The sequence below is a fragment of the Hyperoodon ampullatus genome (genome assembly GCF_949752795.1).
Source record: "Hyperoodon ampullatus genome assembly, chromosome: 7".
Lineage (NCBI taxonomy): Eukaryota > Metazoa > Chordata > Mammalia > Artiodactyla > Ziphiidae > Hyperoodon > Hyperoodon ampullatus.
The window spans coordinates 7,628,153-7,653,296 of NC_136920.1; the positions used below are offsets into that span (position 1 = coordinate 7,628,153).

At 54.3% G+C, this 25,144-nt stretch overlaps 1 protein-coding gene across 2 annotated transcripts in view; it reads right to left on the bottom strand.

The window, feature by feature from the left end:
- Positions 1–12,684: 12,684 nt before the first annotated feature.
- The window catches only part of LRP5 (LDL receptor related protein 5), a 120,892-nt gene continuing 108,432 nt past the window's right edge, over positions 12,685–25,144 (bottom strand). The window contains exons 19-23 of one of the 2 annotated variants that reach the window (XM_079708286.1): positions 23,860–23,970; positions 21,919–22,155; positions 21,101–21,240; positions 14,760–14,857; positions 12,685–13,073 (exon numbers count right to left, since the gene is read on the bottom strand). In XM_079708286.1, the coding sequence (XP_079564412.1) occupies positions 12,812–13,073; positions 14,760–14,857; positions 21,101–21,240; positions 21,919–22,155; positions 23,860–23,970 (848 nt within the window). In that variant the 3' untranslated portion in view covers positions 12,685–12,811. Of the gene's footprint in view, positions 13,074–14,759; positions 14,858–21,100; positions 21,241–21,918; positions 22,156–23,859; positions 24,001–25,144 lie in introns of both variants that reach the window. The other variant, XM_079708285.1, reaches the window with a different exon arrangement.

Consider the following 25,144-nt stretch of genomic DNA (forward strand, 5'->3'; position numbering starts at 1 on the left):
ATTTATTGCCACCTTTTTAGTTCAGCTGCCTAATGTTTCAAAAAACAATCTCATTCATCTTTCCTTTGGGCCACCAGATTTCAGGGCAGTCAGCCTCTGGGGTACACAAACCATTCCAAGTCAATACATATTCCCTCTGTAAGATATTTTGGAATTAATAATACCCTAGTTTTCTCCAGAGTTGTTGAGAAGTACAAAATCAGAGTCTCCTTATATCAGTAAAAAGATGTTCAGAACCTATCAAACTTTATTTGTATAAAATCAGTCGATTGTGTAGTCTTCACTAATACTTAATAAAACAGATCAATGCTAGCCAGCAGACGTGAGAAGTAGTAAACCTCCTCTACTCAGAGTAACCCCAGATCTTTGCAAAGTCTGTGACACAAAAATGTCCTAGTTAAGGTGAAGAAGCCTTTCAAGTACTGCCAAGATTCCCTTTTACTTGCTTCTTTACCATCTAGCCAATCTACCTGGTACCCAGGATGTCAGTTCATAATCATTCAAAACCTGAAACAAACTGGGTATTGACTAGTAACTCTCTCTCCCCTCCTAGTAAAGAAAAATAAAGGGGGAGGGAGGGAGGGAGGGAGAAGGAAAGGGGGTTTCCGTGGCAACTAAATGTAAGCCAAAGTCAAATCTACAGTCAACCTCGATCCAGACTGCAGCAGAAAAAAACCCATTCCCACTGGAAGCACCATGGATCTCAAAGATGCTCAAGATGTTCAGCATGAACCTACACCAAGCCTCCGATCAGTATGGGAACAGTCAGTGTTCCAAGTTTGATCAAGATGTTGCAACCAACATCTATGGAACAAAAGACAATATAGGTCAATCCTATTTGTCACTGCAAAGCAGCTTCACCAGCATGGGAAGAGTGGCACTGCTCAGACACACCAAACCAAGGAGAAAAGTGGAAGTAACTATTCAATACATATGAGAAACAAAGGTGTAACTATTTTATTTTTTGGCAAGAGACTTCTGGCAATCTCAACCACCCAACCAGCAAACACAAGCTCTTTCCTCTCAAGTCTCTAGGGCCTCTCATTAAGAGTCTGCAATTTTCACCACATACAAGTCTGACAAGCTGTGTTCTCTGGCCTCACAGCCAAAAGGACATCTCTTTTGTCAGTGCTGCCTCTCCCCATAGACTGCAAGTCCTTAAATGCCTGTTCATGACTGAATCCCTAATACAGTTCCTGACAGAGTAAGGATTCAATATATTTGCTGATCAAATAAATGACGATTAGAAGAAGTAGACAGGAGAAGTGGTCACTTGTCATTCTCAGCATAGCCATAGGCCTGACTTCAGAATGAAGGATTAGAAAGTGCCTCCCTGATCTCCCTTTTATATGTCGAGATTTTAACATTCGGTTGGTGAAAATCTGTACAATTTTTATACTAACATTCTTCCGCTCAGTAAACTAGATCATCCATATTCTAAGTGCGTGTGAGAAAAGGATCTCTGCCAGTCTCTCTTCTACTGTACCTCACCTCCCCAGGAGGAAAAACACTCACCCACTTGGGTCAGAGTCCAGGGCACAGGCAATCCCCCTTTGCTAGCAAGCAAGGGTCACTGTGTTAAACAATAAGCATAGAGTTTGCCTCTCTCTTGCCTTCAAAGGGCAGAATTGGCAAATCAATCCAGGGCTAACTCTCTGGAAATAGGCTTTCATTTAAAAAAAAAAAAAAAAAGATAATGATGAAGCTGGCATCTAAAAACAGAACTGACAGCTGACTGACAGGATGAGGGCAAAAGATACAAAACTCAAAAATCACAGCAGGATAAGGTTATTTAGCATAGGCACAAACAATCCTAAACACCTGAGAGCACTAAGTTTCAGCTATGGCAATAGATTCTCATGAAGCAACAGAAAAAAAAAAAAGTTTCTCAATTATTTTATAAAATAAATTCACTTTAAAAAAATTTTTTAAAGTTCAGTCTCCTTTAAATTTCAGCACCTGAAAATAACATAGGTACACCATCTTTCCCCACTAAGTAATGTCCAAGGTAGGATCTAGGTATAGGTAGAGCTCACAGATGACACAAAGAATTCCTTGACCCACAAGCAGTCCCTAAAATCTGTGGTCTAGAAGAGTGGTTCCAAAGCCTAGCTGCACTTCAGTACTACTTGAGGAGCTTTTAAAAACATATTCTCACTCTCACCACACATTTCTAGAGGTGGGGTTCATCACCCATGATCTTAAAAAGTATCCCAAATGATTCCAATGCAGGCCAGATTAGGCCATCTATCCAGAGCAGGGTTTCTCAACCTCAGCACCACTGATATTTGGGGCTGGATAATTTTTTATTGGGGGGAGAGGGTTGCCATCTTGTGCATCATAGGATGTTTAGCAGCATCCCGGGTCTCTACCCTCTAGAAGTCAATAGTACACTGCCCAACCCCACAGATGTGACAAGCAAAAACGTCTCCAGACATTGCCAAATGTTTCTTTGGGGCAAAATCATCCTCCAGTTGAGAACCACTGATCTAGAGTAAATCAAAAACCAACCATGTGAGGTTCTCTTAAGAAAGGAAAGAGATAAGAAAGCTTTTTAAAGCCAAGAAGCCAGGTCTATTTTTTTCTATCCATCTCACCTAAGAAAAAGTAGCTAATCCTCAGTTCACACCAGGGCTCAGATCTTGACTTATGAGAAGGAGCTACCACAGCCTCTTGTGCTTTTTATGAAATAAACTCAGAGCTGAGTTTTAGCTGAGCAGACGGTTAGAAGAACTTCGCTATCATTCTTCTTAAGGGTAATAAGGCACTGTAAAATTTTAGACCAATATACACACTCAGGCTGCCTCTCAAATATCCAAAATATAAAACCCCAAAATACAAGTTTATCAAAGAAGCAAACTAAATTCCAACCCTGACAAATACTCTTTTAAAGAAGATGTCTCATCTGTAACAAGCACATTATCTTTGTACCAAATCAATGCAAAAATTTACTTTAAAGAGGCTAAGCAAACCTCACCCTGTCAAGCCTTAATTTTATCACTATTCATTTTCTGTCCAGTTATGGTCTGATTCTCAAATTCACAAGCAGTTAATTGAAACCAGCAAGTTTTTGTTTTGCTATACTTTACACAAAAGCTAGTTTTCTAATCTAAAACAATCTTCTTCCTGTTCCTCAGTAAGTTAAACCAGCGAGATGCTCATCTGTACTTAAGACCAAGTCTATCAAAATAACACTTCTCCAGTGCAACAAAGCAAGCCAGGGCCCAAGCAAGTAATTCCAGCGGAAAGGCAAGCATGGTTTCAAGTACCAGGCAGAAGAGCACGGGGCAGGAATCAAAAGACTGTGAGTATATGTGTGAGTGAGTGCATGGCATTTCGTTAGATACTTTAGACTCTGATCAAATACACTGAAATGCAAAACATCCATCCAGGACAAGAGTTATTTCCCAAACTATCTTCACTGAAGTATATCTCAATACACAGCAACCTTTCAAATCTCAATAAGAACCCAGGAGTACACTAAGAAACTCTAGAGTTATTGGGGGCCAATCACACTCAATACGTAGTATCCAAAAGTATGGTAGGAACAGAATCCGACTTGAGCTCCCGATGGCCTTTTCTTTATTTAACCATCTCTTAAACCATTCCGAGGCACCACCACTAATTACTCCAGAAAACGTTTGTAACTTAATCAATCTTCATCCACCCCTTCTCCTGGGTGGTTCTCAGGCCAAATGACTCTTAAATACACAGAGCTTTCTAAAGACAGTCACCAAAAGCCAGGACTTAAACACTCATGTGACTTCCTAATAGTATCTAAACATTTAAAAATCAAATTTAAATTAATAATGGCCACTAATTACTAAGCGGATTCTTCGTGCCAGGCACCGTTTCGAGCTGCTTTACACGTATTAACTCCTCTCCTCCCGACAAACTTAAGGAGGGAGACACTGTTGTTATTCCCGTACCACAGAAGCAGCAGGGAGTTTGGGTAACCTGCCCAAGGTCACAGGGCTAAAAAGTGGTGAAGCCGAGACCTGAAAGCAGGCAGTCTAACCCGAGAGCAAAGAAAGCTCCACCACCACCACCGCTTAGGAGACTTTCCAGTGGCTGGAAATCTGGAGTATCTTTCCCACTTGCTGCCTACCTACAACGTGACCTTGAGGACAAAATCGCAGTCAACTCCACATTAACAAAACAGCCACATTAACATTAAGTGCTGTGAGGATGAAAGGAAACAACTCCCAAGCGCCCCTCCCAGAAAAGCAAAACATAAAGCTCTATCCGACCCACAGAGAAAATGGTGAAGTACCGAGAAAATTACACGAAGCTCCGAGGTTGAAACGTCAGGACACACAGGTACATCCAAGGACTCATTCCGTCCACCTACAACCAAGAGTCCAAGTTGTGATCAGGGCAAGCAGGACCGGGAGGAAGCCCCTCCGAGGGAACGGCGAGAGGGCTTCTTTAAGAGGGAGGTACTTGCGGCCGAGAGAAGGACCACCCCCCTAGTGCATATGCGCCAAGGAGGCTTTCGCGACCAGGTCTGCGCTGGAGTCGCAACACCGGAGTTCGCAAATCGCTCGGAAGGAGGTTTAAACACTCCGAGCCGGGCTCTGCGTATCCCGATGACTCTGCGGCGAAGGAGCAGAAACCCACAGAACTTGTTTCCCGAAGAACCGAGTCCAACAATGGCCTTCGCGAGTCTCCGGCGAGCCTCCGCCTCAACTTGACACGCTCCGCGCTCCGGGGGCCCGCGGGCAGCGGACGGTGCTCGGGGCGGAAAGGCCGGAGCGGAGCGGGGCCCGGCCGGCTTAGGGGCGCGCCCGGCCGGCCGGCCGCCCGCCACGCCAGGCCGCGGACGTCAACGCGGGCGCAAAGTTCGCCGCCCGGGCCGCGACCCGCCCAGCCGCCCGGCCCGGCGGGGCCCCCGCGGCCTGCGGCGGGCGAGCAAGCGGCTGACAGGCGCGGGCGGGGACGAGCCGGGGAGCCCGGGCGCCGCGCCTCCCCGGCCGCCCAGCGGCGAATTCCGGGGGGGAGGGGAGGGGGCCGGGACGCTCCCTCCCCGAGCAGCCGAGGCCAGGCGGAGGGGCCCCGCCGCCGCCCGCGCGCCGCGCACCCCGCGCACCCCGCGCCGCGGCCCGCTCCGCCGCCCCCTCCCCCCATTACCTGGAGGTGCCCGCGACTCGCCGCTAGTTGCGCTCAGGCGGGAAACGCGCTCACCGACACCATCAGCGAAGCGCCCAAAATGGCGGACGTATCAAGCAGGCCTTGAGTTCCCCCCGCCCTCCCTCCGCCGCCTCGCGACCAATCAAGGCCCTGCCCCCGCCCCCGGCTCCACGCTCATTGGCCTCCCTCTCCCGCCCCCTGCAACCTATTGGGTCACACTGCTGCCCCGTTGCACCCACTCCGATTGGCTCGCAGACCCCGTCCGTCAAGTGCGAGGGGCGCATTCTTTTCCCATGGACTTGACGGATCCGGAACCTCTAGGACCCCGGAGTCTGGAGAAACAAATCAGAAACCGAGAGAAACCTGGCTGGGTCCCCCTACACCGTAGCAACAGCAGGGCCTCCGCTTGACGGACGCTTCGGACCACCAATCCGATAGCCAATGCTTTTTAAAACTAAATTGAGCCAAACCAATCATGGCCGTAGCTCTGGGAGCTGCAAGAGAACCAATGGGGTAGCGAGGCCGGCGGGCAGGCGGGTCGGAGGGCTTGGAGGAAACCGGTGATGACGTGAGCCACAATGTATTTCGGCGGTAGGACTCTGTCAGAGCGGGGGAATTAGCTCAAATGGTAGAGCGCTCGCTTAGCATGTGAGAGGTAGCGGGATCGACGCCCGCATTCTCCACGGCTGAATTTTATAAAGGTTGAGGGGTCGCCCGCCGGTGGTGGTCACTTTGTTCTCAAACGCGGCGGCAGTACTAGGCGTTACAGGGGCAAAGTGAAGGGCCAGGAGCCCCAACCTGTGCGCCCAGTTCCGTGCGGGAGGAGAAGTGCAGCGAGGCGGGGGTCTTTGCTTTGCCTCGCGGAAGGATTTACGCAGGAGCTTCTTCTTCGAATCTAGTGAGCACTTGGTCTGTGCCCAGCCTGCGGGGGTGCGCAGGCAGCAGAGGGTCCTGGCTTTGACGTCTGTTGGAGACGTCAGACTCCACCTGGGCAACACCAGGTAAGTAAAGCAGACCGCAGAGTGGTCGGGGTCTTCCTGAGCAGCTGACATTTCCACCCACGGGACAGGGAGAACAGAACCGTCGGCCTAGGTCTGGGTGGCAGGGAGAGAGACCTGAGACCCCAGGATGGGGCTTCGGAGCAGGTTGGGTTGTGGTGGGAGAGGTGACGCCCCGGGGGAAACCAACAGTCCCAATGCTCAGATGGGTGCCGGGCCTGGAGTCATAAAGAGGACCCCGTGCAGGGAGGATGGCAGGTTTCCCTGGTGGCACTGGCTTGGTCAGAGGTGACCACTCCACCTCAACGACAGGAGGCAGGCTTACTGCGGGGCTTCCCCAGGCTGTCTCCTAGAGCCCAGGCCTGAGAAAAGTGACAGAGCTTGGCCCCTGGGGGTAGCGGGATGGCAGGACCATTGGAGTTGGCCCCTGGGCTGCCTTCCCAATGCTCAGCATCCCGCTGCACCCCTGTGCACCCGCCCCAGCTGGCCCTCCACCTCCCTGACTAAGACTCTCTGAGCCCCTGTGCCAAATGGCAGGGAGAATGGAGCCCAGCTTGAACTGGGTCAACCCCAGCACCTGGGGAGCTGGGTCTCTGGTGCAAACATGCCTCTCCCCCAGTTCACCCCTTTCAGCGAGGCTGTAGCTAGAAGCGGAATCTAGAAGGAGTTCATTGCTTATAGATTATCATCGCAACATTACATGTTAGTTAACTGAGAGCCAGAAAGCATTTAGACACCCGTATTGGCCGAGTGACCTTGGCTGGGTGATCAGTGCCCCTCTGAATCTCTGGGTCTTATCTGTAAAGTACTGGTGATAACACCTACCTGCCTGTGTCCATGCCCTGAAGGGCACTGGGCCTCTAGGAAGGCAGTAACCAAGGGCAGATGTTACTTGCTTTGATTCTACTGTTCGGAAGAGGCTCAGAGCCTTGACCAAGCCACACAGCTAGTGAAGAACACAGTCAAGATTGAAACCAGTTCAGAAGATGTGCTTGGTGCAGAGGGTTAGGGAGAGGGACATACATACAGATAACCCGGAGTGGGGCAGAGGCAGGTATACCCAGCAGAGGGAACTGCAGAAGCGTGGTTGGGGGAGGCACATCTGTGGGAGGACCAGGTCGTGGTGACCACAGGTCTGGGGGGAGAACAATGGGAAGACTCATAGCAGCTTTGGAGGATACACAAAGGAGCTTGGGGTTTATCCTCAGACAGCGAGGGCCAGGAAAAGCTTCGGAGCAACAGAAGGGCGAATTCAGGCCATACTTTAGAAAGGATTGTTTGGATTAAGAGCAGCAAGGCTGTGCTATAGCAGTAGCATAGGACCAGAGGGGCAGTCCCTAGCGACTGGACCTAGGAGCACGGGAGAGGCTGCAGGGAACCCCGGGACAGTAAAAGCACTCTGTACAATGTGATGCTTTAAATAACATTAAATATGAGATGAACCCTGTGCTCTTGAGCAGGACTGAAAACTGAACTTTCTGTTTCATGATCCATTGGACTAAAAGCTTCTTGAGGTTAGTTTTTGTTTTATTCACTGCTGTACTACAGTACCTAGTACTTAGCACACAGTAGATGCTCAGTAATTAATTGTTGATTTCATTACAAATTCTTTTTAAAGACCTCCTGGTCTTTCTGACTCACCGATGCTCTGACAGTGCTCTTTGGTGTGACCCTTCCCTGCAGCTGGGCCTGCCTTGTTCTTCCAATGGCTACCTTTTGTCTGGTGAGGAAGTCTTAAGCCTACGTACCTCCTGCCTTTCCTTTCCAGGTAATCCAGCACAAAGCCTTTGTCCTCTTCAATCTGGTCTCTCTCTTGCCTGTCCGTGTCCCAATACTGGTCCTCTGGCACAAGTCAGTGTTGTGGATGACAGGGGGCGGTGCCTCAGAGGGACATCTCTGAGTGTGTGGGCAGGAGGGGGCAGTCAGGGCTGGCACCTGCCCTCCTGGGGAGGAGGTGGCCCAGCCACCCACTGATCCGTGTATCCCTTTACTCATTCATCATCAAAGGACTTGCCGGTATCTGCTTCAGGCTCCTCCATCCCAGACTGAGATGGGTCACAGAGCCATGTGCACTATAATTAAAGGAAATAATGCAGGGACTTCCCTGGTGGTCCAGTGGTTAAGGCTCCGCACTCCCAATGCAGGGGGCCCAGGTTCAATCCCTTGTCAGGGAACTAGATCCTGCATGCCGCAGCTAAAGATCCCGCATGCCGCAAGGAAGATCCCAGGTGCCTCATCTAAGACCTGGCGCAGCCAAATAAATAAATATTAAAAAGAAAAGAAATAACGCAGTACTTCGTCCAACATAAGTGGGCACCCAAAGTCTCGAATTATGATGTGCTCCTAGCCTAACCAGAAGGGTTGAAGTCAGGGAGAACTTCCTGGAGGAGGAGGCATCTGAGTTGAGCCTATCTCCTGAGGACCATGGGGAGCCATTGACAGGCTTTAAGGAGGGGAGTGACTTCAAAAGCTCTGCAGTGGCCTCAACATCATAAAACTTCTAGATTTCTCAAATTGCCACCTTCTTCTTTTTCTCCCTAATCCCTTTGTAATTTAATTTTTAGTATTTCAATTTTCAACCCATCTAGACTTTAAAAAAAATTATATGAAAAATTTCACACATACTGAACAGTAGAGATAAAAGTATTAGTGAGCACACGTATGCCCATCACCCAGCTATGACTCCTTAACCTTGGGGAACAGACACAGAGCTGCCAGATCTTAATTCTATCAAGTAGTGATTTTTAAAAAATACTGTTTACTATTAGTGTGATTTCATAAAAGAAAGGACGTTTTACCACACACACACATACACTCAGATAGGAAAGACCAGCTCAGGATAAAGAAAAGGCTTTAAATTGGATGAGCTTGCCTTGAGAACAGAGACCACCATTGTCTTTCCTTCTGCTAGGTCACCAAGGCTCAGTCCTGATCCGAGGGCTGGAGTGGGGTTTCCCTGGCAGAGGACATGCTCTGGAAGGGCCAGAGGTGGTGCTGGGTGGTTGCTGGGTCAGGTTAGGATGTGTTGAGGCTGGAGAGAAGGGACCAGTGAGGAAATCTAGGGGGATATAAAGGGTAGGCTCATTTTAACATGGAAATTTAACTCTGTTTCTTTTCCTTTTCTTCACAGCGTTAAGATTCAGGCTGGGTTGCGGGGGAGGTGAGTATTTCCCTTCCCACCAAAGGACTGATGATAGAAAGGGGAACCACTAGGGTTGCTAATGATTAGGGCCACTATCGAGCTTGCGGGGAAAGAAAAGAGAAGATGGCCTTTGGGTGTTCCTTGGTCGCACCCCAGCTCCATCATCAGAGGGCGTGGTCCAACAAGGGGGTCCCAGTGCTAGAAGCACCAGCTGAGTGGCTCTGGAGAAGGAAGAGGGGCCAAATGGGATCCAAGCCCAGCCAACTTCGCAACCACCCAGGCTTCTCAGGGACAGAACCTTCTGCACTGCCCACATCCTGGTTCTCCAGCATCCTGCCTGACAGTGGACGTGCCCCAGATCTGGGCACATGGATTTGGTTCAGCTGCCCAGGGCAGCTGTAGACCCAAGGGGGCTCTGGACCTCAGGCAGGGAGGAGCTCCCACACCCGTCCTGGGGTTGGAGGCAGGCCAAGCTGAACAAATGGATCCCCTCTGATGGGGTTGGTGGGGAGGGGGCCCTCACATGAGGGAAACCCCACAGGGCTCAGTAAGGGATGGCAGAGACTTGGGGAGCAGTGGGTGTCACTGCAGAGCTGAGAGGGTTTAAAGGGAAACTAGAAGCCCTTTTGGCCACATTGAGCAGCACCCAGTAGCCAGATGGTAATGTTTATTGGATAAAGGAAGGATTGAACAAATGAATGAAAAAAATTTTGGCTTTACTTCTTTTTCCCCGAGCCTTGGTTTCCTCCACTACAAACTGGGGATACCATTGACCTAGCTGGGCTGTTGTGAAGTTTAAATGAAATAAGCCTGTGAACTTCACCCCCACACTTGAGAGACAGATTAGACATCACCTCCTCCAGGAAGCCCTCCTTGTCTTCCCATCTGAATACGGGCCCCTGGGTATAACACTGTGCTTTCCCCACAGCTTTGGAAACTGCCTCCATTACTAGGTTTTGAGCACCTTTAAGGGAGGGGGTCACATCTCACTGCTCTCTGGGGTCCCAGCATGTGACTTAAGTGCAGAGCTCTGCACACAGTAGCCGCTTAATAAAGGCTGATAGATTTACTTGACATATAGTAGGAGGCCAGTGGGTGGACCCTCTGGCACCCCGGCCATGCAATGGCTCTATCCGGAGCCTGCGGGAGAGGGAGAGGGAGGACTTCCTCCCAGCACACATAGGCCACCAGGGAGCAGCAGCCCAGCCACCGCTGCCCCTCCCTGTGCTAGATCCCCGGCTTCCCGAGCAGACTGGATGGCTGACCCGGGCAGGAGAGTTGGGGGGTGGGGGTTCTCCCCCATGATGCAGCCGCTCCCCGCTGCCCCACTGGCTGCCTGCATCGATACTGGTGCTTTAACGAGCACCTGAGAGTGAGGGGGCCCAAGTGCTCCGAGCCCTGAGCTTCCTTCCACAGGCAGCTCTGTGGGCAGGAGCTACGGCCTTGGGCCCCGGGGGCTGGGTGCACTCTAGCTCTGCTGGTCCTTAGCGCTGTGACCTTGGGCAAGTATGTCACCTCTCCCACTCACGGAGAACCTGCTACTTGCCAGGTCCCAACTGAGTAAGGTTTATCTCACGGAAGCCTTACTGTAGTCCCGGGGGGTGGGTGATGGCACCCTTCCTTGACAGACGGACAGGGCGGCTGGATGAAGCAGATAAGAAATGAAGCTTTTCAGGCAGAGGCGGATCTGCCCCCTGCGTTCTACAAAGGGGACTTGAGTGTAGATCCCCACCAGGGGTGGCACAGCTGGCCCTGGCTCGGCACTCAGGGCGGGCCGCCCATGCTGTTACTTTGCACCGACGGCAGGCGGCCCATCCCCAGCATCTGCCAGCAAGCCCACCTGTTTCCATCACCGCCAACGCTGATTCACGACCTCGGGGAACTCCCGGGCAATCTCCTGGGCAATCCAGGAGAGGCTTTGAGGGGAGGCTACCCCTCAAAGGTCTGTCCAGGAAACCAGGCCCATCCCCAGCTGCGTCCCCTGGCCCAACTGTCTTGGAGCCCTTGGGGCCACAGCCCTCCTCATCCCACCAGACTCTCCCCTCCCTCGGCTGTCATCTAGGCACTCCAGGCCTCAGGGCTCAAAGGTGCAATCTCAGGGTCGTGTGGGGAGGCACCTCTTCTGGTTCTTTGTGGTTTGATTCCCCAGTGGAGGGTGCACCAGCACTCTGCCCTATTCCCGCCCTGACCTCCCGCCGACGTTCTGGGGGGTGGGGGGAGGTCAGGCCCTTCCTGACTGTTGCATTTTCCTTCCTCCCAGCTCTGCAAGTGTGGTTCTTCCTGCCTGGCCTCAGAACAGCCCAGCCTCCTCACGACACACCGCTGCTTCCGCAGACTGGGGACCCCCAGGGGCAGGGACCAGGCCTGACCCATGTCTCCTCCAGTACCAGCCGGGTGGGCACAGGGCAGGCCTCTGTGAGGACCAGGCTCTCCACAGCCCATCTGCAGATACGGACACTGTGGGGGCCGGGAAAGCAGGAGGGCTGGGGGGCTCCCTCCCCAACCCGGGGCAAGTGTGGCCCGGCAGCGCCATCCACTGGGGTCAACGCGGATGGCAAGGCCCCCAGCACTGTCTCTTTATGGCCACACTGCATGGCTTGCGGGATCTTAGTTCCCCAACCGCAGATTGAACCCGGGCTCTTGGCGGGGAAAGCGCCGAGTCCCAAACCCTGGCCACCAGGTAAGTGTCCCCCCAGCACTGTTTTTTTTTCAAAGATTTTTTTGATGTGGACCATTTTTTTAAAGTCTTTATTGAATCTGCTACAATATGCTTCTGTTTTATGTTTCGGTGTTTTGGCCGAGAGGCACATGGTATCTTCGCTCCCTGAGCTAAGGGATCGAACCTGCGCCCCCTGCAGAGGAAGGTGAAGTCTTAGCCACTGGACCGCCGGGGAAGTTCCCCCGCCCCACCCCCACCCCCACCCCAGCACTGTGCTGACAGGCAGCAGCGGCCCTGGGCTGGCACGCACAGGTCAAACAGTAGCAAGGACCAGCCAGGGAACAGCCCAAAGCCCAGGTATGTAACCTGCAGAGCCCAATGCGAAATGAAAATGCAGGGCCTCAGTCTTCAAAATTATTTAGAATTTCGGGACGGCAACAGCAGAGCATGAAATCAAGCATCAGGTCGTGCATGAGTCAGGCATCCACGAAGCTGACCCGCCCGCAGGCCTCTGCCCAGAGGTCTCATCCCTCCCTGTGGGAGCCTGATGGCAAGTCGCCCATGCCCAGGAAGACAAGTGCACGACTCCAACAGCTGTCCAGGGAGGGCCAGAGGTCAGCGTTCACTCCGTGGGGACACTCAGCTCCAACGCACACAGCATGAAAGAATGGCAATGATGTTTAAAAAAATTAGGTTTATAAATATTTTCTCCATTGTACAAAGTTTTCCCCACCCTGCCCACCCCCCGTCACTGTTCACATTTCTCATGTTTTTAAAATCCCAACTATATTTATTTTTTAAATCATAAAATATAATTTTTTCTTTGTTCATATTTAAAACTATTTACAGGGGCAGAGAGAGGCCAGGGTGGCCCGGCCGAGGTCAGGACGAGTCCGTGCAGGGGGACGGAGGGGGCGGGAAGAGGTGGAAATAGCTCCTCTCCGTGGCGGGCGATGGTGGGCAGCTGTCCTCCGCCGACAGGTACTGGCTGTGGGGTGTGGGCGGAGGCGGGTAGGGGTCTGAGTCCGAGTTCAAATCCAGGTAGTACTTGCTGGCCTTCCAGCGGCTGGCGCTGTAGTCACTGTCACACACGTCTGTGCTGCAGGGCGTCGTAGGGGGCGCCATGCCACGGATGATGTAGGGTCTGGAGGGGATACAGCAAGGGAAAGGGGACCTGGGTTCAGAGTGGCCCACATGCATGTCCACCTTTGGGCACTTGGGCCCCCTGGCTATGTGGCCTCTCTGAGCCTCAACATCGCCACCTGTAAAGTGGGCGCACTGGCACCTACCCTGCAGACTGCCAAGCCCAGGCCTTGACAAGGACTGCAGCCTCAGGCCAAGGTCGCCTTTACGGGGACGAGGCCTCCACAGCCTACCTGGCTGACCTTGGGCAACTTAACCTCTCTGAGCTTCAGTTTCTCATTGACACAATGGGGAAGATGAAACAGTATCCATTTCAAAAGGAGCCTGTGAGGATTAAAATGAGATTCTGCCTGGAACGTGCTAGAAACAGCATCTGACACCAGAAAGTGGTCAACGACCATTCCCCCTTCTACCATTACTGTAAATATTGGAGACCAGTTGGCCTCCCATCTTGATCCCAGAGATGCCTCCCGACCGTCCCCCGTGACATCGCCCTTTGGCCCGAGTCCAAGGTGGGGGTCGTGGTGTGTTTAAGAGCCACAGTGGGGCTCACGATGGGCGGGAAGGTGGAGCCAGCACCAAAGGGCCAGCGGGGACGCCTACACTGAGGAAGGTGCAGCAGCAGGATATGCCTCGTGGAGCCCTGGGAGCAAGAAGGGACCCCCACAGACAGTGGTGAGGGCAGAGGTACTGGAGGGGGACAAAACCAGGGCAGAAGGAGCAAAGCGTGCAGTAGACTGGAGGCTGAGGGGCCTGGCCTGGCTGGTGTGGAGGTGACAGCTCTGGGGACACACGGTAACACTGAGGAGCCCCCGCAGGTTCTTGAACAGGGCAGTGACCCAGTAAACGGCTGGGCCTCCCCGGAATCTGCACGGCTGCCCGGCTCCCCGGCCAGGCCCCGGAGTTCCCCAAACGGCCACCAGGTGGCAGGCGGTGCCGCGCTCGGAGGGTCCGCCGCTCCGGGAGGACCAAGGGCCTCCGCCACCCCCAAGCCCTGCTCTCTACACAGGGCGCGAGCCTGGCGGGGCCGACCCTCCACCTGCCCCATCAGGTAGCTCGCCCGAGGGTGGGGGCGGGGGCCCCAGCGCACCTGGTGGGCGGGGCCTGTCGGCTGAGACCACGGGGTGAAGGTCAGCAGGTTCACCTCGCCCACCCCGGCTCCGACCCGTCCGTGGCCACAGGCCAGCAAACCCGGATCCCGTTTCTCCTCAACGCTCTCCAGCTGGCCGCTCCCCACTAAGGAGGGGGTCGTGCGACCCCTACAGGGACAGCTGGGAGTGCGGAGTCGGGGCTGAGCAGGCCCAGGGCCCAAGCAGGCCCTCGCAGTGCGTAAGGGGGAAGGATCGCCCCATCAAGGGCCAGCCTCGCCTGCTCTCCTGCGGCTGTGGATTTGATGCTTCCCGGGACCGAGGTACCAAGGGGTGGCGCCCCACCGGGGTCCCAGCGCTGGCTTCAGGCACAGAGCGCAGAGCCCTCCGGGGGGCGGGGCCGGCTGCGGTGGAGACCCCTGGGGGCGTCATTCAAGGCCACGTGTGGCCCGGCTTACAAAACACCCGCAGGGCTGCCACTCGTGGGCTCCGGATGGTTTCTGAACTCAGCACGCCCACCGGCGCCCCGACCCCTCCGCGCTTTCTCCCGCAGGAAATGGGGACCAGGCCCGGTACCGCGGGGCGCGGGGGCTCCGTACCTGTACGGCCTGGCGGTAGCGGGAATGCTGGAAGGGTAGAACACGTCCACGTTGTACAAGGAGGGGTCCGTGGCGGGGGACGGCGGCGGGTTCAGGATCTGAGGGGAGCCAAGCAAGGTCACACGGGCCCCGGAGCCGGCGAGCCCCACCGCCCACCGGCCACCCCCAACCGGCTGCCCTCCTCCCAGGGCCCCTCCTGGTCTGGGGAGGGGAAGGGGCAGCTGTGGCCCGAGGATGGGCACGAGCAGGGGGAGAGCCCGGCCCGCTCATCAGTGGCGACCCCAGGCCTGGGAGCTCGGCTGCGCGCTCAGGATCCTGACGCAGCCCCCTCTGCACCGTGCCACCAGCAGGGAAGGGTCCCTGCAGGCCCGGGCGTGTCCCCACGCCACTGAGGCCACTGAGTGCCTCCCGAGGTTCCTCGGGGACTTTTCTGTCAACTCCCCTCTTTGGTCTTTTACTCCCCCATTTCCTCCCACGTGGTGCAAAGTCTAATCTCTATAATTCATTCCTTACTCCTAACACTCAGGGGACCCACACTCCAGCCGGAACCCTGACAAGGCACAGGCACCACCACACGGAAGGAGGGGCCACAGCCCTGCTGCCCGCCCTCCCCACCCTCTCAGCAAATCAGGAAGGGGCACCCCATTCTCAAGGGACTATATTGCCCCCAAACTGTGATAATAAGTACACAACTCTTCTCCGTGAATGCACCCTCCGGAGCCAGGCGTCACATGACCGGCCCCACAAGAAGGACAGAGGGACCTGGGGCCCAGACACCCGCGGGGGCTGCACCTTCCCCAGCAACCATCGCTGCCTGCGCCCCCCGCCCCTCCTCTGAGCTGTCCCTGCCAGGGGCACAGCCAGACCTGAGAGTCTGAATGCCCTGAGGGACTGAATTCCCCCAGGTCCCTGGGGCGATGGAAAGGGCACGGCCTTCCCTCGCCACCCCCCTCTTCGGCAGATGTGGGTTGAGTCCTGTTTTATCACCTCCCAGCTGCTCCCTGGTGAGGGACTTCGCCAGGCCTCAGGATCCTCGTTCCTAAAATGAGGCTAAGAAGCCCTGCTTCCCGAGGCTGTCCTGACACTAGGTGAGTAACCTACAAGACGTGCCCAGGCCCCTCCCTTGCCCTTCAGGAACTGGCATGGACCCCTCTCCTTATTCTGTGGGGGAGGGCCCTCTTCAGCCCAAATAGCCAGCCTGCAGCTTCCTCAGGGTGTGACCCCAAAGCTGGGAAGGCACGCCTGGGGGAAGAGGGTGGTGTTCAGAGAGAGAGCAGAAACCAGGCAGGGAAGCCAGCAGAAAGGGCCTCCCCCAGCTGCTCCCACACCCCAGGCCTTTGTGCTCCTATTTCCGCACCTGCCCATGAACTTGACTGGACCTGGCTTCTCTTCACTTCTGCCTCCAAGGAGAGCTCTGGGATCCTGCCCAAATCCCCTCCCCTGCTGCTGTCGGTGCTACTTCCCACAGGGTGTTGGGGAGGTGAAGGTCAAGGAAGAAGTCTCCCCAGTACTACAGTGGGCATATTTCTAGCAAGTTCTGCTGGTGCAGCACCTCGGCGACTTCTCGGTCAACTGGTGTGTGGGGACTAGGGGCTCTTCCCCGTTCAGATCATCTGCTTTTCCTGCGTTCTAAAGAGTTCTCTTTACCTCTCACTGGCCAATTCCCTGCAATTCTAATCCCTGATAATAATTCTGTATATTGAACTTTCTCTCTTCAGATCACCGTGTGACTTCTGTCTCCTGATTGGACCTCGACTAATAAAGGCCGCCTTTTTTTTTTTTTTCTTTTGGCCACACTGCTTGGCACGTGGGATCTTAGTTCCCCATCCAGGGATTGAACCTGTGCCCCCTGCAGTGGAAGCTCGGATTCTTAACCACTGCACCACCAAGGAATTCCCTAAAGGTCGGCGCCTGGTAGCCATCAGCACAGAAATAAAGTCAGATGCCTCCAGCCTCACGCAGTGCACCTAATTACATTCCAGGAGAATCAAAGTTAAATTTGATTCCAGGAGAATCAAAATTAAATACAAACACGAGGGACTTCCCTGGTGGCGCAGCGGTTAAGAATCTGCCTGCTAATGCACGGGACACGGGTTGGAGCCCTGGTCCGGGAAGATCCCACATGCCGTGGAGCAACTAAGCCCGTGAGCCACAACTACTGAGCCTGCGCTCTAGAACCCGTAAGCCATAACTACTGAGCCCGCGTGCCACAGCGACTGAGCCCGCACACCTAGAGCCCGTGCTCCACAAAGAGAAGCCACCACAGTGAGAAGCCTGTGCACCGCGACGAAGAGCAGCCCCTGCTCGCCGCAACTAGAGAAAGCCCGTGTGCAGCAATGAAGACCCAATGCAGCCAAAAGTTAGAAAAAAAAAAAAAAATACAAACACGAAACCTTGAGAACATTAAGAAAGAGAGCATGGAAAGAAACTTTTTTACGAGAAGGGAAAGCCTTTCTGGGCATGACCAAAAACTCCCCAAACTCCCATAAAAGATGAATAATTTCATTGTATAAATGGCAAAATACAACATAAACCAAATCAAAAGACAGAAAGCTAGGAAAAACATTTTCAACCCTTATCCCAGGCTAACTTTCTTAATATATCTCTATATAAAGAGCCCTTACAAATAAATTTTAAAAATACCAACAACCCAATAGAAAAAGGACATAAACGCACCCATCTGAGAAAATAAAACTACAAAGGTTATTAAACATACAAAAAGATCTTTGACATCATATGTAATAAGAGAAATATAAATTTAAATTACACCACCATACCAGTTTTACCCTAAACTGGACCTGACGAGAGTGTGTTTGAGAGGGACGGTCGTGCTGGTGTGGCCCTCTGCTGGCAGGACGATGGACTGTCCCCTCGTGAGGGACCCTTGGCAAGAAAGGTCGAGATGACCAATGCTCAGCCTTAGCTGCAGGGCATCTTCCTGCTGGCCCCTACCCAGGAGGGGAAATGAGGAAACCGCAGGAGTTCCGGGCATCGCTGTTAGGGTAACAAAATCCTGGGAATGACTGGACACTCATTGGTGTGGCCCAGCCGCACCCCAAAAAAGGGCACTGTCCAGTCACCAAGAGGGGGGGACAGCTCTGCCCGAGAAGCAAAACAAACTTCAGGGTGCAGGAGAGGCAGGGTAGGGGAGTGGTCAGCTTGGACACAATGGCCCCAGGGAGGAGGGGGGCGGGTAGTCACCACTCAATTCCTTGGCCTCATCTGCAAAATAGGAGGCTGATAGCGCCCCCTTCTGGAGTCGGGGTGATAACAGCACACGAAGAGCGTATTCCTCAGAAGTGCTGGGTAAAGGCCAGCTTTCACTGATCCTTGGTAGCAAAAAGCAAGGCTCAGAGAGGAGCTGTCATTACCTTCAGATGCTATCATGCAGGTTTTAAAAAGTACATATGAAACTACTCTGTATGAGACTAAAATGGTGGATACATGTCATTACACATTAGTCCAAACCCACAGAATAATACACCACCAAGAGCAAACTCAAGATGTAAACCACGGCCTCTGGGTGATGGTGACGTGTAGATTCATGGACTGTAACGAGTGTCCCACTCTGGTGGGGGATGTTGATAAAGGGGGAGGAAGGGGGATTTGGGAAACCTCCCTACCCTCCTCCCAATTTTGCTGTGAACCTAGAATTGATAGATAGATAGACAGATAAATAGATATAGATAGGTAGGTAGATAAAAGTTGTCTTAAAATAAAAGTGCATGTAGGGCTTCCCTGGTGGCGCAGTGGTTGAGAGTCCGCCTGCCGATGCAGGGGACACGGGTTCGCGCCCTGGTCCGGGAAGATCCCACATGCCGCTAAGCGGCTAGGCCCGTGAGCCATGGCCGCTGAGCCTGTGCGTCTGGAGCCTGTGCTCCGCAACGGGAGAGGCCACAACAGTGAGAGGCCGGCGTACCGCAAAAAAAAAAAAAAAAAAAAAAAAAGTGCATGTATAAAACTGGTGAACTGTGAATAAAATCAAAGGGTATCATATCAATGCCCTGATTATGCTACTGTACTATTGCTATAGACTGAATGTTTGTGTCCCCACAAATTCGTATGTTGAAACCTAATTCCCAACATGATGGTATTAGGAGGTGGGGCTTTGGGGATGTGATTAAGTCACGAGGGTGGAGCCCTCATAAATGGAATCAGTGCCCTTAAAAAAGCGACCCCAGAGAGTCCCCTCACCCCTTCCACCATATACAGATAAGACGGCCACTACAGGGAGTTCCCTGGTGGCCTAGTGGTTAGGATTCCAGGCTTTCACTCCCGTGGCCCGGGTTCAATCCCTGGTCAGGGGACTGAGATCCTGCAAGCCTCGCAGGGAGAAAGAAAGAAAGAAAAGAAAGAAAGAAAGAAGGAAAGAAAGAAAAGGAAGCAGGGAAGACAACTACTATGAACTAGGGACCGGGCCCAAACCTACCAGAACCTTGAGTTTGAGTTTCCCAGCCTCCAGAACTGTGAGAAATAAATGTGTGTAGTTTAAGCTGCCCAGTCTATGGTATTTTTGTTAGAGCAGCATGAATGGGCTAAGACAACCATAGTTACGTAAGATGTTACCACTGGGGACAATTGGTGAAAGGGAGATGGGACCTCTCTGTATTATTTCTTACAACTGCATATACATCTACAATTATCTCCAAAAAAAAAAAAATTACTCTCTGTTGGGAAAATAAAGTTCATACTCTTGTATACTCGCTTATGTACAGATTTCCTCTGGGAGGACACACGATAAACTCACCACAGGATGTGCCTCCAGGGCGGGGTGAGCTCCTGAGCAGGTGAGGGCTGGGCCCTCTTTTCACTGTGCCCTTTGAATTCTGTACCATGAACATATATTACTGATTCAAACTAATGTAGTTAATTTTTAAATAGCTGGCTCCATGCAGGGTTTCTTTTTGGGATGATGAAATTTTCTAAATTTAACAATGGTGATGACTGCACAACTCTGTGAATATACTAAAAACCACCGAACTCTACACTGTAAGTGCGTGGGTGGATTGGATGGTATGTGAATTATATCCCAATAAAGCCGTTGAAAAAAATTGCTGGTGGTCAGTGTCATCTCTTGCTGTCAAATAAGATCTCCCCAGCTCCCAGCAGGGGCTGCGGATGGAGAAGCCAGTTTCCCGAGCATCCTGGTGTCTGCATGGGGTGGTCCAGGGGGCTGTCCTGGGGTAAGCTCAGTCTTACACGGGTTCCTGGTGCTTTCAGCTGGTTACATGGGACATCTGAAAGCCAGGTGACAGTAGCAGCAGGAAGGACAAGAGGTAGGGATCTGAAGCTCCAGGCTCCTGGCTCCTTGTTCCCTCTGCCCCGAAACACAGTCGGGCCCTGGAGCTGCCAGGAGATTTGGTTCTGATCCTGCCAACCCGAGATAATGAGCCCCGCTGCCCCCCACTCCTTGGTCCTGCCAGGTCAGGTGTGATAAGGAGGGGCAACACCCCGGTTATGGGGGACACCCAGAAGGGCAGGAAGGCCCAGCCCTGGTGGGTGGGGCTCACTGGCGACCCTCCAGAGAAAGCTCATGGGGCTGTCTTCACATCAGAAGAGCATACCATCACAGGAAGTCGGGTTTTGGAGAATTAAAAAGCACAGAACCATATAAAGTCAGACCTTGATATGTATCCCCAGATTCACATCTGTGCATCAAGCTTGCCCCAGTTACCCTGGGGCCACGCTTTGGAAATGGGGGTCTTTTCCAGCCTCGAGGAGAGGGTCCCCCTCGGGATCCTGGTATGGGGCTGGGATACTGGGGGCTTTGGCACTTCACCCTCCGTAGAATCATTTTGTTCTAGGGCGTGGTTCGGCTTAGGGCCAGGCCCTCACCCCACTCAGGCTGCCGGAAGCTCCAGGGAGCATTTCAGCCATGATAGTCACCCCAGGAGTGCCTGTCTTTAGAAAACCATCCGGCTATTTTCTGGGCACCAGCAAGGCTGTGGGCGGGAAAATAGAGTGTTTCTGGCAGGGACGCTGAGGGGAAGCTCCCATCCATCCAGACAGGCCCTGCCGATGGGGCGGGCCCGAGGAACCAGACGGCCACCCAGACAGGGAAACGCCCAACAGCAACCCCGGGAGGTGGGATTATGGGTGAGACTCCCACTTTTTAGAATCTTATGTAGCTTCCAGGTTATCCACAATGAATCTTTTCTGAACAGAAAATGATGTTGAAGAGAAAAACTACAGGTCAGGGCGGGGAGAAAGGTGAACGCACCCACCATTCTAAGTGGTGGAACAGCAAGTAATTCTCGAAATCCTGAGGTCACAGGACGTGCCTGCCCCTGGTGGGCAGGGGGGACCCTGAGCTGGCCAGGCGTCCTCTTGCCCCTACTCACCGGCGGGTACAGCGTGGCCTTGGTGCTGGATGAGCTGCTGGACGAGGCCCCGGTGACGTGGTTCCGGTCGTAGAGGGGTACCCCGGCTCGGCCCCCCATCAGGCTCACGGAGCTCATCATGGACTTGCTGCACGAAATGCCTGCGGGGAGGGGGTGGGGGAACGAGGCGAGTTAGGGGCAGGGGCGCCCCACGCACACGGCGCACTCTCCCCAGCCCCGCTGCCCGGGAGACCCAGGTTCAGGTGCAGAAGCCCTATGAGAGATGTGTCCCCACCCAGCTGTCCCCGGGGGACGACTCAGGTCACACCCCACGAGAGCATCTCAGGTCAAGTCCAAAGAGTATTCCTTTTTTTTTTTTTTTTTACATCTTTATTGGAGTATAATTGCTCTACAATGGTGTGTTAGTTTCTGCTTTATAACAAAGTGAATCAGTTATACATATACATATGTTCCCATATCTCTTCTCTCTTGCGTCTCCCTCCCACCCTCCCTATCCCACCCCTCTAGGCGGTCACAAAGCACCGAGCTGATCTCCCTGTGCTATGCGGCTGCTTCCCACTAGCTCTCTGTTTTACGTTGGGTAGTGTATATATGTCCATGCCACTCTCTCACTTTGTCCCAGCTTACCCTTCCCCCTCCCCATGTTCTCAAGTCCATTCTCTAGTAGGTCTGTGTCTTTATTCCTGTCTTACCCCTAGGTTCTTCATGACATTTTTTTTTTCTTAGATTCCATATATCTGTGTTCCACTCGCCCCATATCCCGCCCTGTCTGCCTCCGCACCGCCGCCCAGGGTCCTCTCGCGGCTCAGGCTCCTCACCTGTGAAGGGGCCGTGCTGGGAGCCGCCGGGGGCGATGAAATTGAGGGGCACGTGGGGGGTCCCACTGACGTACTCGTGCGGGAAGGGCCCGTTGGCCCCGGCGTAGCGCTGACACACCACGCGCTGGCACACAAAGTAGACCCCGCCCATGATGAAGAGCGAGAGGATGATGCCGATAACCGGCCCGATGGCGCTGCTGTGGGCCGGGCCGTCGTCCGAGGGCAGCTTGCTGATTTCTGCCAGAGCACGGGCAGGAAGCGACAGCGGACGTTAACCCAAAGGGAGCGGGCCTCCTGCGGGGCCGGCGCTGTGTGCCCTGGCGGGCGGCTCCCGCCCCGGCCCAGCACCCGCCGATGGAGCCGCAGCACCTTCTCCCCCTCCTCGGCCTGACTCAGCTCTGCCACGGCCCCCGGCCCCTCAGCAGCGACTCCTCTGAAGCAGCCTCCTATTCATGCCCCTGACCCGGAGCTTCTCGGCTGGAAGCAGGCGCTGGGTCCTCCCATGTGCACGTCCCTAGTCCAGCTGAGCCCGAGCACCAGGCGGCGGGAGGGGGCGGGGCGGGGAGATGGGACCACGCGGAGGGGCGGGGCTGACCCAAGCACCCAGGGCCCGGGGCCTCCATCTGAGCCCCTCACGCCTGCCTGCCACAGAGGCCAGGAATCCTGAAGGCCCTAGGCAGGGAAAGCGTGAGAAGTGGAATGTGAAGGGCCTGGACGCAGGGGCCCAGTCAAACCCAAAAAGCCAGGAGCCAGCTCAGGGCTTCAAAGGTGCACCCAGGGCTCCCGGGCAGGGGCACTCCTGGGGCTTGCCCCACTATCCAAGCCACCTGCGGCATGGAGGGCATGTCTGGGCTCTAGACTCAACTCTGACAAAAGGACATTCACTTTCCCATCAGGGTGGCACATTTCTGAGGGCAATCAACAACGTCCCCTCTGGCTGGCCAAAACCCAAAGGAAAGGGAGGAAAGCTGCTGGTTCCGGCGACGAGGCCTGACCATGGATAAACATCACCCCCAACGACTGGGGCCACGATCACATGGGAGCCTGAAGACAGACACTGTCACACTGGACACCTGCCCAGCAGAGGCGTGGGGCTCAGACCCCCCGGGACCCCCACTGCTACCCTCTGGCCCCCAGACCACGCTCCTGAGATGGTAGCTGAGGGGCCTGACCCAGGTTGATGTGAAGGCACAAAAGCGCTCAGTGAGTCCCTTGGGGACCCCTCCTTCTTCCCCATTCACAAGACGTCTCTATCCTGCAGGCAGAGCTCTCAGCCCCGGTCCCTCTGCAGTGAACAAAGTGGCCATATCCCCAGACACACGGACACATTCCCGCTTCCTGTCTGGGAATCCAGCTCCCTTCCTGTCTGAATCAGACAGCCTTTCAAGAGCCAACGCCTCGAGGAAGCCTTCTCTTACTGCCCTGGTTTCACATTCTCTAGCCCCTGCATCCCTGGCCGTACAAGCTACGTCACTCAAGGGGCATGCAGCACGTGTGTGTATGCGTGCGTGTGTGTGCATGTGCGTGCGTGTACGTGTGTGCGTGGGCACACACCGCTCCTCGTCAGCCAGACAGCAGGCTGCCAGGGAATGGACCCACCCACTGCTCTGTCAGGGTGATCTTGTTGACAGATGCTGCTGAGTGAGGGCTCTGGGCAGAAGCATGCCGCCTTACACTCAGGCCTGGCCTGGCACATCTGTGCCTTCTTTGTGCCTCTGTCCCAGCTGAAATGCCCCCTGGCTCACAGTTTCCCCCTCCCCCTCTTCACAGCCACCTCCACCTCCAGGAAGGCTTCCCTGACTCCCTACCGAGGCCAAATACTCCTGACCTCCCAGCCTCCTCAGCCCCCGCCATTTCCTCCCTCTAGACCCCACGGTCCTGGGACAGAACCCCAGCAGAGGGTGACCCTCCAACCCCGCCCTCTGGGGGAAGCCAGCTCACCGCACATGAGCTCGTCGGAGCCGTCGACGCAGTCAGGAAAGGAATCGCACTGCTGCTTGATGAGGACGCACTGGCCGCTGGCGCACCGGAACTGGTTGGGCAGGCAGACGGCTGCAAGGAGGGGCCTTGCGTTCAGAGAGGCTGGAGGGCATGATGCAGCCAGGAGCACTAAGCGGATGACCACCACTGGTGCTCCCTGCCCCGCCCCCCCAGACCCAACAACAGAGGTCTGGGCTCCAAATACAGAGCAGACAAACGGACCCTTTCTAGGACTGGGTCGAGGCGTGGTCACAGCAAAGCCAGTCTTCACCCACCCCTCAAGGACCCCAGTTCCGAGGCCCATGCAATGCTGGGGGCGAGCTGGCAGGGAAGAGACCTCAACGACCCAGGGAGGTATTCATTCATCAGGTTCCTACCATGGGTCAGGCCCGCAAAGCACCAGGACTACCATGGCCCCTGTGCCCAGGCCCTCCCAGGTTACCAGGAAGGGGACAGCCAACTAGAGGACCACCACAAGGAACCGGGCTCCTAGAGTGGGAGGGGCAGGGGACAGGGGATGCACCAGCAGAGCTCTGAGGGTCAGGAAGGGGGAGCAGAGTGCAGCCGGGAAGGCAGAGGCCATGCGAGGAGGACGAGGAAGGCTGGGTGCTGACTGCTGCCTCCCTGCTGACCTGGAAAGGGCTATGGCCCCACGAGGAAGGCATCACCCGCCCCCAGTACTTGCTGTCTAAGCTCCCCACCCGCCCTGCCCCAGGCGCCCACTCTGGAAACCAGAGACAAGGAATCCTGTCCTTGCAATAAGTGGGCAGATCTGCTGGTAACCCAGCAGGAGAGGTGGCTTCTGAAACAGAGGGCGGAGCCCAGAGCATCCACTAGGGCCTGCTGTCCTCCGATGCTTCCTTTCTCCAGGAGAAACAGTCACAGCGGGAGGAGGGAGGGGACGGTCCCTAATCAGGGCTCCTGCCACCTGCTGAGACCTTGGCCACAAGACTGTGCTGGGGCCAAGGATGTAAGGCAGGGCTCAGCAAACTTTTCTGTAAAGAGCCAGATAGGTCTCTTTTGTAACTACTCAACTCTGCTGTTTCCGACCAGTCAGAGACGATATGTAAATGAATGAGCCTGACTGTGTCCCAGTAAAACTGCATTTACCAAAATAGGTGGTGATCTGGATTTGGCTGTCAGGCTGCAGCGTGCTCATCCCTGGTCTACAGTCTCCATCGAATTCAAAGGGGCTGTGAGCTGGCAAGACTGAACAACTGCGGCTTTATAGAAATATCTGGGGAAA